The 15,693-nt window shown below is 40.9% G+C and overlaps 1 protein-coding gene across 4 annotated transcripts in view; it reads left to right on the top strand.

Moving 5' to 3' along the window:
- Positions 1-491: 491 nt before the first annotated feature.
- Positions 492-15,693, top strand: part of YWHAZ (tyrosine 3-monooxygenase/tryptophan 5-monooxygenase activation protein zeta) — a 28,904-nt gene continuing 13,702 nt past the window's right edge. Inside the window, exons 1-2 of one of the 4 annotated variants that reach the window (XM_053559563.1) lie at positions 492-951; positions 3,990-4,294. In XM_053559563.1, coding sequence (XP_053415538.1) covers positions 4,001-4,294 — 294 coding nt within the window. In that variant the 5' untranslated portion in view covers positions 492-951; positions 3,990-4,000. Of the gene's footprint in view, positions 952-1,411; positions 1,430-1,544; positions 1,641-2,386; positions 2,812-3,989; positions 4,295-15,693 lie in introns of those variants that run through there. The other 3 variants (XM_053559565.1, XM_053559564.1, XM_053559566.1) reach the window with 3 other exon arrangements.

Here is a 15,693-nt window from a genome sequence, read left to right as displayed (position 1 = left end):
TCACTTTCTTTTCCGAGCCTTAAAAGGTCTAAGGCCGCTTTCCCAGAGCAGCAGGTAAAGCCGCGGCGGCTGGAGGGGCCGCGCGCCCAGGTCGGCCAAGCCGGGCGAAAGGGAGGTGCCGGCGCGGTAGAGGCATTGCGCCCCGCCGCCCCTCCCTCCCCCTCAGACCGCTCCCTGTCCTTCCACCCCTGTTCCCTTGGGTCCTGCTCTTTTTGCCCGGGACACCAAGCCACTCTCGTAATCTGCCTCGGGACGTCCCTGGGGCAGTTACCAGCCCAAAGCACGGAGGGCGGGGCGAGCAAGGTAGCGGGGATGGGGGGGTGGCGGGCGGTAATGTGAGGGGTCCCGGATGTTGTTGAACCGGAGCCCCTGCTAGAGGGAGTGACTAGCGCAGGCGCAAAAGGACTGAACGAAAGCTAACGTGGGGGTGGGGAGAACTTTCCTTCCAGTGGGCGTAAAGGAAGAGTAAGCTGGCAGAGGTTGTGGGGGAGCTAGAGGACGTCTGGGATCCAAGGGGAAGACGAGGAAGGGGGTTAGCGGTGGGAAGGGAAATAAAAAAACAGCTTCCTGCCCAGTAGTGCTGGGGACACGAGTAGAGAACTTGGAAGGCAAGCGGGGCGGGGAGGAGTTGGTAGCGGGCGAGGAGCGCGCTCCTCCGCTCGCCCTCTAGCGCGGGCGGGCAGGGCGCGCGCTGGGGAGCGGCGGTTGCGCTGGGCCCCGAGAGCTGTGGGCACCAATCAACGGTTGCCATAGCAGCGTTTGACGTCATCGTGCGTGTGGTGCCCCTGCTGCCGGGGCTGGTGATTGGAGGAAACCCCGTGTCTGCGGAGCGGCTGTAGCCTGTGAGCAGCGAGATCCAGGGACAGAGTCTCAGCCTCGCCGCTGCCGCCGCCCAGAGACTGCTGATCCCCCGTCCGTCCGTCCGTCCGCCGCCACCCACTCCGGACACAGGTAAGGAGCCCGGCCGCCGCCTCGCCCCACTCCCTCCTGTCCCCGGCCAGCTTTCCACACGCGTGGGTGCCATCGCACTCCACGTCGCCTGGGCCCGGCTTGGCCCGCGGCAGTGGCGCTAGGCTGAGGTGGAGTCTCTTCAGGCGGACACGGGCGGCGGCTTCTCTTCCACTGGACTCTCGAGGGCGGCTAGCGGCCGCCTCCGGCTACTGGCTTCCGGATCGACGCCTGGCCCCGATCGGTGCCCGTTTCCCCTCCCCGCTCCCCGGGGTGGAAAGGGCGCCCACACGCGAGATCCCCGGGGATCCCACGGTCACCGGCTCCCGGGGGTGGGCGAGGCATAGCCAGGGCGCCACCGGCCGCAATCGGTCCCCACCCTCGCTCCCGTGGGCTCCCACCCCCTTCCCCTTCGCCGCCCTTCCCCGCTTCCGCCCGAGATAATGACTCGGCGACGACGGCGGGCATTGCAGTGGCGCAGGTGAGGCCGCCCCCTCCCTTCTCCCTCTCCCCTCCCCCCTCTTCCTCGCTCCCAGGCTCGGCGCAGCCTCGGCGCTCCGCTCTGCGGCGGGACCGGCCCGCCCCCACCCTGGGAGGCGGTGGCGGGGAGGGGCCGGGGACGCTGGGCCCGGCGGGAAGGGCTGGGTCGAGAGCGGGCCTCAGCCCAGGCCCGGCCCGGTGGAGCCCGCCAGGTAGACCCGGGCGAAGCCGTGCTCTGGCGCCGAGGGGAGTGAGATTTTGGGGTGGGGCCCGCCTGGGACCCCCGAGCTGAATTTCCTGGGTTCCGCGGTGGGAGGGAGGACTTGCGTGTTCCCGATTGGGGTGGGGGATGGGGCTGACATTTTTCCCGTCTTGTGAATGGGCGGGGGAGGTGTGGACGGGGGCTCCGGGTCCAGGTCGGGGTAAGGAAGGGAATGGAAAAGCCTGCAGGCCTTGTCTGTAGCTTTCTCCAGAACAGGCTAGAACTAGAAGGTCCCAGTGTTCGGTTTTGGGACGCATGTCCTGCTTGGCGGGGCGGGGGAGTCTCAGCATAACAGCCGGTGGTGTGCCCCCCCCCGGCTGGGTGTGGCTCCCTCTCGTTCCCCTCCCCCTATCTGCTGCAGCTGTCGGGCGCTTGTAGGGTCTGTAAATGGGCACTGGCCGGGTTCAGTGGGGAGGAAGACGCCCGGTGGGAGAGCGGGGTGTGTTCTTGGTGGGGTTGGCGTCTGCGCCCCCGGGTCGGGCGGGCGGCTTCTCTCCATCCCTCGCCACCCCCCGCTTGGGCGGGGGCGCTGGCTGCTCCTCCCTCTTGCTCGGGGTTGGGGGGGGAATTAACACTCAGCGGTAGGTTGGGCTCCTTGACATAGATCAGCCGTGACAAAGGAGAGTCGGGGACTTCTGCAGAGGCACTAGCTTGGGCGGAGCCAAGGTGGGGGTGGTTGCGGATAGCAGAGACTGGAGGATTTGCACTTTAAAGTCACGGTCTGCGGGTTTTCGTTTCACCCTATCCGACGTCTAAAGTCAGTTAAGGGTTAAATGGGTGCGGCGACTCCTCCCCGCAATGTAGAGGCGAGGCTTTAGAGCACCAGCTATTCTGTGAGAAACCTTATCTACTTCCCCTTGTAGCGAAGTGGCCGGGGAGAGAAACGTTTGTACTGGTTTTGAATCATTTTTTGTTAGAAGCGGCGTTAACCAGAGAACGTTTTTTGAGTTCCTAGGGGAAAAATTAATTTTGAGGCCAGAGGAAGATGCACGATCACGAATTTTAAATAGTTTCACTCACTGAAACAGTTTGTCCCGAATCCAAGTTAGCTGATTAGTTTTCTTAAGTGGTGGGGACCTGTTCTCAAATTTGGTTGAAGACCGTGGGATTTCCCTGTCAAGGTAATTGTGATTGACATCCGGGAGTCAATTTCCCTGGTGGTTGACAATGGCTCTTCTGCTCACCTTTTAGTTTAAAAGGTGCGCTTATGGCGATTTTCCTTTAAAATTATTTATTCTGTGGTATCACTATGTATTATCTTTGTACTGTTTTGTTTTAGCACCTTAGAAAAGAGTGTCTTTAAAGAAAAATGTAGCCGAAGTAAATTGAAAAATCTAGGGAATTTTAAAATGTGGGGAAGAGAAAGAGTGAAGTCTTGGTGAAAGGCAACTCGTGATAACTACTACAAGAAGCAAAATGCAGTAATTCTACGTTTAAATTGGAATGTTAACGTTGTAAACACTTGTAAATTAAGTGCCTTCCCATGTGACATATTTTAGTGCTGACAGATAGTAAAGAGTTGAAGTTCCAGGTCTCTTGGATTTTTTTTTAAGCATGTGTGCATATAACAAGGTTTAGGTGGATGAGCCATAGGGTAGGTTAGATATTGATCCTTGGTTGTTTTATATGCGCAGTATCTAAGAACAAACAATTTAGTCATTTTTCCTGTAAAATTGTAATGCTGTGATCAGCTGGCAAGTTATTGCAGAGATCAGTAGATTTGGGGTGGGGTGGGTAATAATACCAACTAAAATTTATTCACTCCTGATAAGAGTAAGTATTGTAAAAGAAAAATGATGTGAATTACATTACAATGACAAGAATCGTGATTGTGGAAGTTATCACAGAAATCCTGATGTTCTCTGTAGGCAATATTTTTGCTAAAGAAAGAAAAGTTGCTTAATTTTGGATCACTTTGTGATTACTGGAAAGGAGTTGACATTTTGGTTAGATTGGTGTTTTTAATAAGGTGTCCTTTTGACCAAATGTGTTTTGACTTTATGTGAAATTAGGATCTTCTGAGCAGAGAGATGAGGTAATGAAATTTTAGTTTTGCTAAATTGATAATAATGGCTGTAAATTTAGCTCTGCATGCTGAGTATGCTATTTTTTCCCCCTCTTTTCTGATTATCCTTTTGTGAAGGCTGCATTTTAATTGCTCATGTGAAGAGTCTTCTGCTGGCAATTAGGTTTTAGGTTCAAGGTGTTAATAAAGGATATTTACCACAGGTAAAGTTTTCAGCTTGTTCATTTTGATGGGAAAAAATGTTTAAATGCTCCTTTTTTTTTCCCCCTGCAGAGCATCCAGTCATGGATAAAAATGAGCTGGTTCAGAAGGCCAAACTGGCCGAGCAGGCTGAGCGATATGATGACATGGCAGCCTGCATGAAGTCTGTAACTGAGCAAGGAGCTGAATTATCCAACGAGGAGAGGAATCTTCTCTCAGTTGCTTATAAGAATGTTGTAGGAGCCCGTAGGTCATCTTGGAGGGTCGTCTCAAGTATTGAGCAAAAGACGGAAGGTGCTGAGAAAAAACAGCAGATGGCTCGAGAATACAGAGAGAAAATTGAAACCGAGCTAAGAGATATCTGCAATGATGTACTGGTGAGAATCATTTAGTCTAGCTTCATTATAGGGTTTCAATGAATATCAGTTACATTACTCTGAAGTTTGGCTTTTCTTTTCCTTCTAGAAATTAAGTGTTCTAAATTTAGAAGTCTTTGGGTGCCATTACTAAAAGATGTTTAAACAATTATAGATTATGTAAAATAAAATAGTGCTTATCAAACAGTTCAAGTTCACTTTTGCTAAAAATAATAGACTGTGTTAGTGTATTTTGTAATTAAAAAGATCAACTAATAGTACTACTATTTAGTCAGAATATTTGTAGTAATTCCAGAGCTGATTATCTTAATTGCACATCTGTGCATGCAGGAATTTTATATGTCTTGTTTTATATGAGACAGATGTAATAGGAGACTCATTGTAGACATAGGACCCTTCCCTGGATTAGTCAGTATAATGTTAATGAGTCACCTGTGCAGAAAACTCTGGCTTCACAGTTGCCTCTGCCTCTTCCTGCGTTGGAAATCAATTTTGTGTTCTGATAACCATAATGGAAGGTTATAAATAATTCAAACTTCATTTTCTAGGTTCAGTTCAATACCTGCTATGTTGAAGCACTGTGCTTCTTTAATAAAACCTTTAAAGAATTAAACATTACATTTTGGTTAATTGTAATTGGTCTCACAGTATGGCGTTCTAATCCAGAAAAACTTAATCTGAGGATAAAATAGAAGATACAGTTAGCATATAACATCCTATGTATATGAATACATCTCTTTTTAATGAGCCAAGAGTTTTGGAAGTAATGTTTAAAGTGATTTTATTAAATGATTACTCCTATAACACAGGACTTCAGGCTATCATTGAATCTAAGTATGACAGGGCTCTGGCATATAAATGGGCAATATCCCAATTTCTCTGGATAGGTTACTGATCTGGGACTCAGTATAGAAATCAAGTGCAGTACTTAAGTATTTGAATCTCATTCTTAAAAGAACTACTATAAGGAGCAGTAGGATTATTTCTGATATGGTTGTGGGTTTGGGGTTTCTGTTAAAAGTTAAAGAGTAGTGATTTTTTTTTAATCCTAATTTATGTGGACTCAAAGTCACAAAGTCTTATGTGGCTTCTGTCTTGGGACAGTACAATGAGAGCTATTGTCATTTCTAAGTTGAAAAAAGGAATATCATATTTTTATTGAGACTGAATGACCAGGCCTATCTTGTGATTTGATAAGGTAATGAGAATTTTTAAAAATTGAAAGTGTTGTTTTTTTCTTCCTGCTCTCCTTACTATAGTGTCTGTACATGTTTCTGAATTTTGTTTAGATTGGTGTTTTTTCCCCCCAATTAGTACATCTGATCAAGTGACTTTTATTTTGGCTTCAAAGGGTATGTTACAGGTTATAATTTCTCTAAAGACAAAAGCCAATTTTAGGGACAAAAGGAATATAGGAACATTTGTCTTCTGTTAACAAGCTTATTTGCAATTCCAGGTAGGTATTTGCATGTTTTCCATACACAAAGTATGAAAGTTCCTGTCATGGTGAGGATTCTCCTAAGAAAGGATTTGCAGCAGTTTTAACTTTCTTCTCGTTGGTTTCCTTGTCAAGAAAAAAAAAATAGGGTCTATTGCATAGAACCTATAGATGAGAATGACTAGATTAATTTCTAAATAGCTTCTTTTGTTAACATTAAGGATGTTGATACTAGTCACTCCATATTGTTCCTCTCTAGAATAACACTGGCTTCACACAAAGTCTAAATGAAATTTCCACTTCTGAAAGTTAAGATGAATGAAAATTTAATTCCTTTTACATACAAATGGCATAGAGAATTCCAAAAAAACCACTTCCAGCCTTGGTCTTTTAAGAGCAGAGCTCATAGTAGATAGTCAAATATTTGTTAAATAATTAGGAGGGCTTCTTAAGAATTAGGTCAGTAGCACTGCCAATTTTTTATGGCATTTTCTTTTTCAAGTTGGGAAGATTTGGTATTTACAGATATCCTGAGTGGGCATCTTTTCCTACCATTTTTTTCAGAGATCATGTTAACTCTGGAAGCACTTGTATAAAATTCCTACTCCCTTTTCTAAGTAAAATGGGAGAGTAAAGTGTAGCAGATTTCTATCAGAAAAAAATTTCTGAGCCATTGTACTTAAAGATTAGAGTATATTTAAATCATTTTCATATTTTAAGATCTTCTATAATAAAAACATAATCACTTACAACTTTTTTTTTTTTTTTTTAAGGCAGAGTGCCACTCTGTCGCCTGGGCTAAGAGTACCATGGCCTAGCTCATAGCAACCTCAAACTTCTGGACTCAAGCAATCCTCCTGCCTCAGCCTCCCAGAGTATAGGATTACAAGCATGAACCACTGCACTGGCCACTTAAAACTTTTATTACTATAGCTTTTTTTTGAACTTGATTGTTTTTTAATTTGAGAAAAAGAAGCAGGTAATCCCTTTGCAGAGTAGTGTTGTTGGATGATAGCATCAGTGACAAACCACGCTTTGTTATAACGAGCATGTGTTTTATAATAGCTGAGAAATTTCTTGTTTCCTACAGAAAGCACCTAGTCTCCAGAGTTCTGAGTTTTCTAAAGAGGTGTTTATTTATTTATTTATTTTTGTCTTATTTGTTAAGCATCTAGTACGAAGAGCATTTTAGTAGCCCATTCAGGTTATGTGCATTTATCAATGTTTAATTCCATATAGTAAACAAAGAATTGGAGACCATGTTACTTTTTACAAGAGCTATGAAATATTGCCATGGGAAATGGTTACTGGCATATTCTTCACAAAGTAGACTTTTCACTATGTAAAAGAACTTGAGGTTCTTTTCTAAATTTGAAATTGCAATATATATGTACTAATACAATTTGCATTTCCTGTTTAGACCAAAAGCTCTCTTGGTAGTTGGGGCTGTCCAGCAACTCAACATTAATACCTCTTCATGAACTTTAAAGATGTAGCCTGCAACTGAGTTGTTTTTTTTATCTTGTGAATGATAATGAGATAAAAAATAAATACATACTAAACCTAATTCAAACTCAAAGATGTATTGCTGAGGTGTAATAGAGCTCAAGATCTTTGAGTCAAACAATGGTTTTGCTGTAGATGTATGGCCTAAGAAAATCACTCAATCCCTCTGAAACAAACAAACAAAAAAGCTTTAATTAAATAGGAATAACTATCCCATAGGATTGTGGCAAATGAGAATCAGGTAAAGCACTTTGACTACCTTCTGTGTCTGTTTACCTCAACTTTGGGGTTCTATTCAAAAGCAGTGACAAAACTGCCTGTTTATAGTACAGGGGTCTCTTAATTCAAAAGTCTGTGAATGGGATTTAAAAGATTCAAAAAGTCTTTAAAATTGTGTGTATATTTTTTCTGGAGCAGAGGATCCATGCTAGCCATCAGCTTTTCAAAGATTTCATTCAAACTTTGAAAGCCACAGGCAAACAATGACTTTATAGGAGGTTTAGGAGAGGAATCAGTAAAATGGCATGTCTAACATTTGTTAACAGTTGGCAACAGTAGTTGAGTAATTTTAATAGTGATTCAGTTAACTTGAAAGAGTTCCATTTTGTTATGGTGCTGTACATTTTTATTTGCCTAGGGCAGTTTTAAGGTGTGGTTTTGGGGTGCTGATTTTCATCTGCATCTCACAGAACTGCCATGAAACAGGAGCAAGATAGAAAACCAGATAGCTTTTTAGGTCTTCCCTAGTCCGAATGTGTTAGTTAATATGTGCCTTTGGCTTTAAAAGCTGTTACATAGAATTAGCACCTGTGGCTCAAAGGAGTAGGGCACCAGCCCCATATGCCGGAAGTGCGGAGGGTTCAAACCCAGCCCCGGCCAAAAACTGCAAAAAAAAAAAAAAAAAAAAATTTAGTTTTTAAGCTGAAAATTACTAGGCAGCTCATTTATTAGAATAAGGACATCTCCAAAGAATTCTGCAGTATTACAGAATTCTGTTTACATGTTTTTGTGGCTTTTGGTGTATTTCACACCACAAAGGATAAAGAACTTAAGTGACGCTGCAGATACCTGTAGACTCTTTTCAGTTGTCTTCTTGATAATAAAGTTCAATAGTCTGTTTTTAAAGTTGTATTGCACCTGATGAGGTATTTTGTACAAATGCAAAGAGACTGAGATACATGAAATGGAAATGATGGGAAAAAAGAAGAATGGAAAAGTAGGCATCTATTGTTTGGTGGGAAGGGGAAATAATTTTGCCTTTGTAATACTGAATTAAATGTCCTTGGACTAATTCCACCTTAAATTTTTGATTCTAAAATAAGTCAGCCTTGGTGCATTTATATTGAACTCTTTGTGTAAGAGAAATTTTAAAAAGTTAAAATGATAGGTGTTTGGATGTCAACTGAGTTTTTAAAAAATACTAAGTCTATTGAAATTCTAATAAGCCTCAGACTATTTTTTATTTGTAGAATTTCTGGGTTACCTGCTATTTTAATCTAGTTTCCATTGCTTTTGGTTTACTCTGACAGTTTTATGTTGAGAATAAACACTGCTCAAGTTTTTAGGGGACTGAAAACTGTTCTCCATTATGTCGAAAGCCAGAATTTGTCATTCTTTTGAAACTGCCTGTCCTTTATAACTACCTAATTTTGCACATTTTTGAACTAAAAGTGATGTGTTGGACACAACTTTAACTTCATTTTTTGATGACAAGCTGTTATTACTGGGTTTCCTAGATCATTGGTTCCCAAATTATTACATTCATGCTAGTACTTATGTAGTCAGGATTACACCTCAGAGAAATGCACATTGCCAAGTAAGAAAATGATATTGTTGGGGGTAAACTTGTTCTAATTTTAATGGACAAAGCTAAATTACAAGCATCCTTTTACTACTGCTTGTAGTCACTAACTTGGATGTGGCTATTTAATTGTTTCCCCGTTCTATGTTGCATACATTCTTATTCTAATTTTTAAAAAACACATTTCATTCTATCTGCCTGATTCTTGCTAAAATCTCCTGCACAAAGCCTTTGACTCTAACTTGGTCTTCTCATTATCTCTGATACAAGCCATTACTAATTTTCATTTTTGTGGCCTAAGAGTTTGTGCTTGTATTGCTTTTTATTTTAATCTAAGTCATATTCAACTTAATAGAATTGGCTTCATTCTTTGATTCTCCATGAAAACAGGGCTGTTGGTATTTGTAGTATTTAATTTGTAAAGCACACTGGAGAAAGATCAGCTTTAATATTTTTAGGTGGTACAGATTTGAATTTGGTATAGGAAGAATAGTGTGCTTGGCCACCATGTCTGCAGTTCCATTTTACTAGGTACATTTCTGTGCAACAGGTCATTTATTCTCTACTTGTTCTGTAGTCTGTAAATATGAAAAAAATTGGATCTTTGTGCAAGTTCCTGTGCAATAGTCATTGTCTTTAGTTTAGTTTTTTGTTTTCTGGTAAGGTATAATGTGATATAAGTAGTGTAGTATAGAATAAAGTTTTATATATTGGCATATTTCACTCATTTTCTTTTTCTATTTTCATTCTTTTCCTGCAATGTGGATCTTTAGTTACCAAAGCCACATGGATGAATATAGTTGATTTACATCAGTAAGATAATTTTGTGTAGTACATGAACTTTTTAAATCTTGAAATAGGTTACTATAAAATTTCAATATGTAAGCTTGTGGATTTCTTTTGATAAGATTTGTTCTGAGCCTTCCTTCTCCCTCAAATAAAATTGTGCTTACCTGTGGTAACCACAAGTCAAATGTAAACCTAGTCAGCCAAATGTTAATCTATAAAGTTAAGTAGACCAAAATAAGAGTTGTTCAATGGGTTGACCTATATACATGTTGTTCTTGAGTTATAAAATCTACGAAAGATCCGATTGCATTTAATTTCAGTAGTGCCCAATTTTTGTTGTATTGGAATTTCACTTATTTCAATTGTTGATGAGTTGGGACATCATTAAGTTGGAAATGTTATTTTTAGTCGTGGTTAATTCCCAAGTTGCGAATAGAATCTATAGTTTTTAGAAATTAGAAGTATTATCAAGGAACCCAGTGGTGAGTTGAATGTTTCTCATCTAAGTGATTAATTACCAACTACTCGTTGATCTAAGTTTCATAAACTGTCAGCTCACAGCTCATAAATTTTTTGCTGCCTTTTTTTTTTAAAGAGACAGACTTACTTTGTCAACCTTGGTAGAGTGCTGTAGCATCACAGCTCACAGCAACCTCCAGCTCTTGGGTTAGGTGATTCTCTTGCCTCAGCCTCCTGAGTAGTTGGGACTACAGCTGCCCGCCACAACGCCTGGCTATTTTGTTGTTGTTGTTGTTGTTGTTGTTGTTGTTGTAGCAGTTTGGCCAGGGCCGGGTTCGAACCCGCCACCCTTGGTATATGGGGCCGGTGCCATATACTTACTGAGCCACAGGCATCGCCCCATTTTTGGCTTCTTAAAACATAATCAACACTGTTACCCAAAGTTTAGAATGACATAGTTGGCCCACATTCAACCAAAAGACACTTGATGAAAATCCTACCCAAGACTCATTATTAAAATGCCTGTGGCTCAGTGAGTAGGGCGCCGGCCCCATATGCCGAGGGTGGCGGGTTCAAACCCAGCCCCGGCCAAACTGCAACCAAAAAATAGCCGGGCGTTGTGGCGGGCGCCTGTAGTCCCAGCTGCTCGGGAGGCTGAGGCAAGAGAATCGCGTAAGCCCAAGAGTTAAGAGGTTGCTGTGAGCCGTGTAACGCCACGGCACTCTACCCGAGGGCGGTACAGTGAGACTCTGTCTCTACAAAAAAAAAAAAAAAAAATTGCTTTTTTGGAGTTGATAGTTGAGGAGCCTGTTATTATAAGTGGGCTGGCTGTATGTCGTTTTTTTAAAAAGTACTCAATTCAGCCATTTAATGAGTACTTGAGTACTGTTAGGAAAATGTTTGGAAATAATGATATCACAAAGTAATCATGTTCTTCAAGAGTAATGACTTTTACTTCCAGTTTTCGCTTTGGTTTTTCCTGTCTGACAAAGGGTATTATTGTCAGGCTCTGTTCTTTAATTGGATTAAAGAGATAAAACTTCAAATATATTCTTGTATATTATTTCTAAAAAAATTAAAAAGGCAACTAATGTGGGTACTACCTTATTTTAGAGAAAGTGATAATAGCTTCATCACAGCCATACAGGCTTTTGAGGTTTGAATTTTTAATTCATTGTGTGGCTTTGGGCACATTTTACTATCTCTATGACTGTTTCTACCTTTTCAAAATGGGAATGATAGTTATCTGCCTTTAGAATGTTCTGAGAATTTGTTGAATCAACACACAAATAGTAAATACACTGCTTACCTTCTTTTATACTTTTGACAGCCACTTCATTGTGGCTTGACATAAATTTTGTGATTAAATTTAAGGGAATTTTAATAAACTGAAGCCTTTTATATTTGAGTACATGTTATTTATTTATCTTTGAGACAGTTGTCACTTGGTCACATTTGGTAGAGTATCATGGCATCATAGCTCACACCAACCTCAAACTCTAGGACTCAAGCAAGCAATCCTCTTGCCTCAGCCTCCCAGGTAGCTGGGACTATAGGTGCCTGCCATGAAACCTGGCTATTTTTTTGTTTGTTTTTTAAAAAGACACAGGGGTCTCACTCTTGCTCCAGCTGGTCTCAAACTCCTGAGCTGAAGCACTCCACCTGCTTTGGCCTTCCAGAGTGTTGGGATTACAGGCATGAGCCACGGCGCCCAGCCTTGAGTACTTGCTATTTTATAATCCTTGTGCTAGTAAAAGAATGTAAAAAGCCCTTACACTTAAATCTTGACGATCTGAAGGGAAATAGATATGTATTTATGTAGTAACAGTAGGGGTAAGAAGGGAGAGGGAAGTTCTGCGAATTGGTTGAACATAGAAAAGCTGGGTTTCAAATTTTTTTTTTAAAGGGGGTTGATAAAATTACGTGGCCATGCTTATAGTCACAGCTACTCTGAGGCTAAGGCAATATCTCTTTGAGCCCAGGAGTTTTAGGTTGCAGTGAGCTATGGTGATGCTACTACATTCTAAATGAGATGGCAGGACAAGGTTCTGTCTCCAAAAAGAAAAGGTGTAACAACAAAAAGCATTGTGGTGAAAATATTGGGAAATAGGGTCTTGGTTTATAAGAAAATTCAGCACAGCCCAGGGTTGATTCTAACCATGCAGAGATTCTAAGGGAGGGAAGAAGAGGAAAGCCTCAAGATTGTCAGAATAATTTTAACAGTTTCTACTTATTCATGAAATTCTTTTGGTAAAAGAATTCTTTGGTGAAATTCTTTTCATAAAGTAATTTCATGTATAATTTTTACTATTTCACTTTTAATTTTTAAAGTCTACAATTTGTAGATATTTTTTAAAACATTATTTCCTACTGGGTTTATTTCACTAACATAAATTATTCAGATGCAGGGAATTCTGAATCTTATTTAACTTAGCAGTTTTTAGTACCATTTTTTGGTAGCTCTTTTACCCAGTTGATTTTTCAAAACATAAAACCTTTATGGATAGTCAAGGCTCTCTATGGAGCAACTACTCTTTGGGGGATGATTGGGGAGACAGAGTCTCAATTTTTTACCTGGGCTAGGGTGTAGTGTTACCCTCATAGCTCACTATAGCCTCTAACTCCTGGGGTCATTCAATCCTTCTGGCTCATCTTCCCAAATAGCCAGAACTATAGATGCATTACATCCAGTTATGCGGCTCAGGCTGGTCTCAAACACCTGGCCTCAAGTGATCCTCCCACCTTAGATGAGTTTTAGGATTAGAGGAGTGAGCTATTGTGCCTGGCCATAACCACTCTTAACCAGAATTATAATAAAAATTTAGGCTGGCTTTAATATTTCCTAAACTGCAGGGATGAAATACCATTGCTTTATCAAATTCCTTATTGATTTAAAAAAGTTACTGGTGAACGTTTACCATCTATTAATTGGAAGTACATTCCATTAAGTCACTAGTCAAAAATCCTCTTATATACTATCAGTCTTCTCTTAGAAATTATTCTTATATATGGCCTATTCATAGAACACCTGTTAATGACTTAAAAGTATACTTTTCCAGGCCAACATTGTGTAAAAAGGTAAGAGTCTGAAGTAAAAGTTTGTGCAGATACTTGTTAAATTAGTTCTTGACACCACCTGGTATTGTTAGCATTTTGGATGGAATGATGCTTACTGGTTGGTTGGAAGCAAATGAAGAAAGAAGTTGCAATTTAGAGAACAGAAGCAACTCCAGCCACAAGGGGGAGTAAGAGACTAATATCCAACTTGATGGGCCCCTGTTAATTGCTTCTTGTGTGCTTTCTGTATAGAATTGTAAGAGGTCCAGAAACTATAAAATAGGTTTCAGCGGCTCCACTGAGTAAAAGTTCTAGGAAAATTATCTCTGTGCACAAAAATATTGTACAACTCTAGAAATTTGAACTCCTGCATTATGCCAAAGAGTTGAAATTAAATTATTCCTGTTAACGAACATGCTATTAAAAATGTTTGTTGGCTCACTGCCCATAGCTCAGTGTTTAGGGTGCTGGCCACATACACCAGGGCTGGCAGGCTTGAACCCAGCCTGGGCCTGCTAAACAATAATAACAACAAAAAAATAGCTGGGTGTTGTTGTGGGTGCCTGTAGTCCCAGCTGCTTGGGAGGCTGAGGCAAGAGAATTGATTAGGCCCCAGGGTTCGAGGTTGCTGTGAGCTGTGACACTCCGTGGAACTCTACTGAGGGTGACATAGTGAGACTCTGTATCAAAAAAAAAAAAAAAGTTTGTTGGGTATTTTGTGAGGTTTTTTTTTTTCACTGAATAATGGGAGTTTCATAGAATTCTAGAAATATTTAAGTTTGTAGGATCAGTGAATTTTAGGGTTCAAGGAACATCAGCCTACGCTTCTTACCTTAATAGATCAAAAGACTGAAGCTCAGAAGTTCAGTGGCTTACATCATAAATATTAATATTTTTAGTCCTCTATATAGTACCACCTTACTTGTAGATTGAAACATGACTTTTACTCTGCTGTAAGATGTATGGTTTATAGAAGGGTTGGGGAGCTGTCAGAATAACCAAAATCACCACTTTAATTTCATTTAAAATGATGGTTTCTGTTCAGACTGTATTTTAGGGTTCTGTACTTAATTTAATTGAAATAACAAAAATCATGTTTGAGAGCCTTTGTACCTCAATTTCTTGCTATCCCTAACTTTTAATTGGTATTTTTTGTTTGTTGTGTTCATGGAAGGAGAACCATGACAGTACAGTCTAAAACAGAGGAATAGGTTATGGACACTTGGTCTTTCTCCCACTCATGTTTGTTGACATCACATCAAAGTTACCACAGCTATATTTTCAAATTTCAATTAACAAATGTCTCATTAGAGGTTGATTCTTTGCTTTGATAAATTTTGAAAGCATTGAAGACTTCTAAAGACAATATGGTACAAAAGTATCAGTTGAATGTTTTTTTAAAGATAGATATACTATGATTATGCTTACTTTATCAAAGGCTGTAACTGTTTTGCCAAAGTGCTTTCTTTCCAAATAGGCTATATCCACTTGTAATGAATGGGTTGCTTCTTCAGAGGAGAAAATATGATCCCAACTATTATATGTAACTTGTAATTTTCCTTTCAAATTTATTTGCCTACAAGTTGACTTCTTACATTCTAGTTGGCAAACCCCAAATAACAGCACATAGCCCAGTGGTTTAATTTGAGTGTATAGTGGCCGGTAGCCATTCTTTAGGCCTGAAGTAAATAAGGGAAGCTTTCTGCAGATAAAATTGGAAGGGATGGCTTTGAAATTAATGCTGTAGTGAAATAAAAATTAGAATGAGGAGGTTGGTCATGGTTTTCTATCTGAAATCCTGTCACACCTCTTGGTGGTGGCAGAATTAATGCCAACCCAAACCCAGAACTCCTGACTTCAAAACAAAATCTTTCTGCTCCCCCTCCCCCCCGCCTTTTTCTGGAGATAGTATTGCCCTGTCGCACCATCAAGAGTGCAGTGGTATCATCGCAGCTCACTGCAACCTCAAACTCCTGGGCTCAAGTGATTCTTCTGCCTTAGCCACCCAGGTAGCTGGGACTACAGGTGCCTGTCACAATGTCCAGTTAATTATTTCTCATTTTTGTAGAGATAGGAAAAGACCTGTTTGATTTAAATGAAGCTGCTCAGAATATGCATATATTGTAATTCAGTCAGGAGATTTACTATTTGAGGGCCTAAAATGTGAAAAATATATCTTTACAGAGCCTCTAAGTAGATTTAATGTCCTTGAAGCCAAAAGTATTAATCAGTTCATTAACAGACCTTACGTAGACATCTTTCTGGGAGGCAAAATAGTACGTGTAGTTGTTGTCTCCAGGAAAAGCACTTGTAGTTATTTCCATTGTGAGCTGAACTACTTTTTTTCAT

The sequence above is a fragment of the Nycticebus coucang genome, chromosome 13 (genome assembly GCF_027406575.1).
Source record: "Nycticebus coucang isolate mNycCou1 chromosome 13, mNycCou1.pri, whole genome shotgun sequence".
NCBI classification, from domain to species: domain Eukaryota; kingdom Metazoa; phylum Chordata; class Mammalia; order Primates; family Lorisidae; genus Nycticebus; species Nycticebus coucang.
The sequence above is the reverse complement of the archived record's forward strand: the minus strand, read 5'-3'. Positions and strand labels throughout refer to the sequence as shown.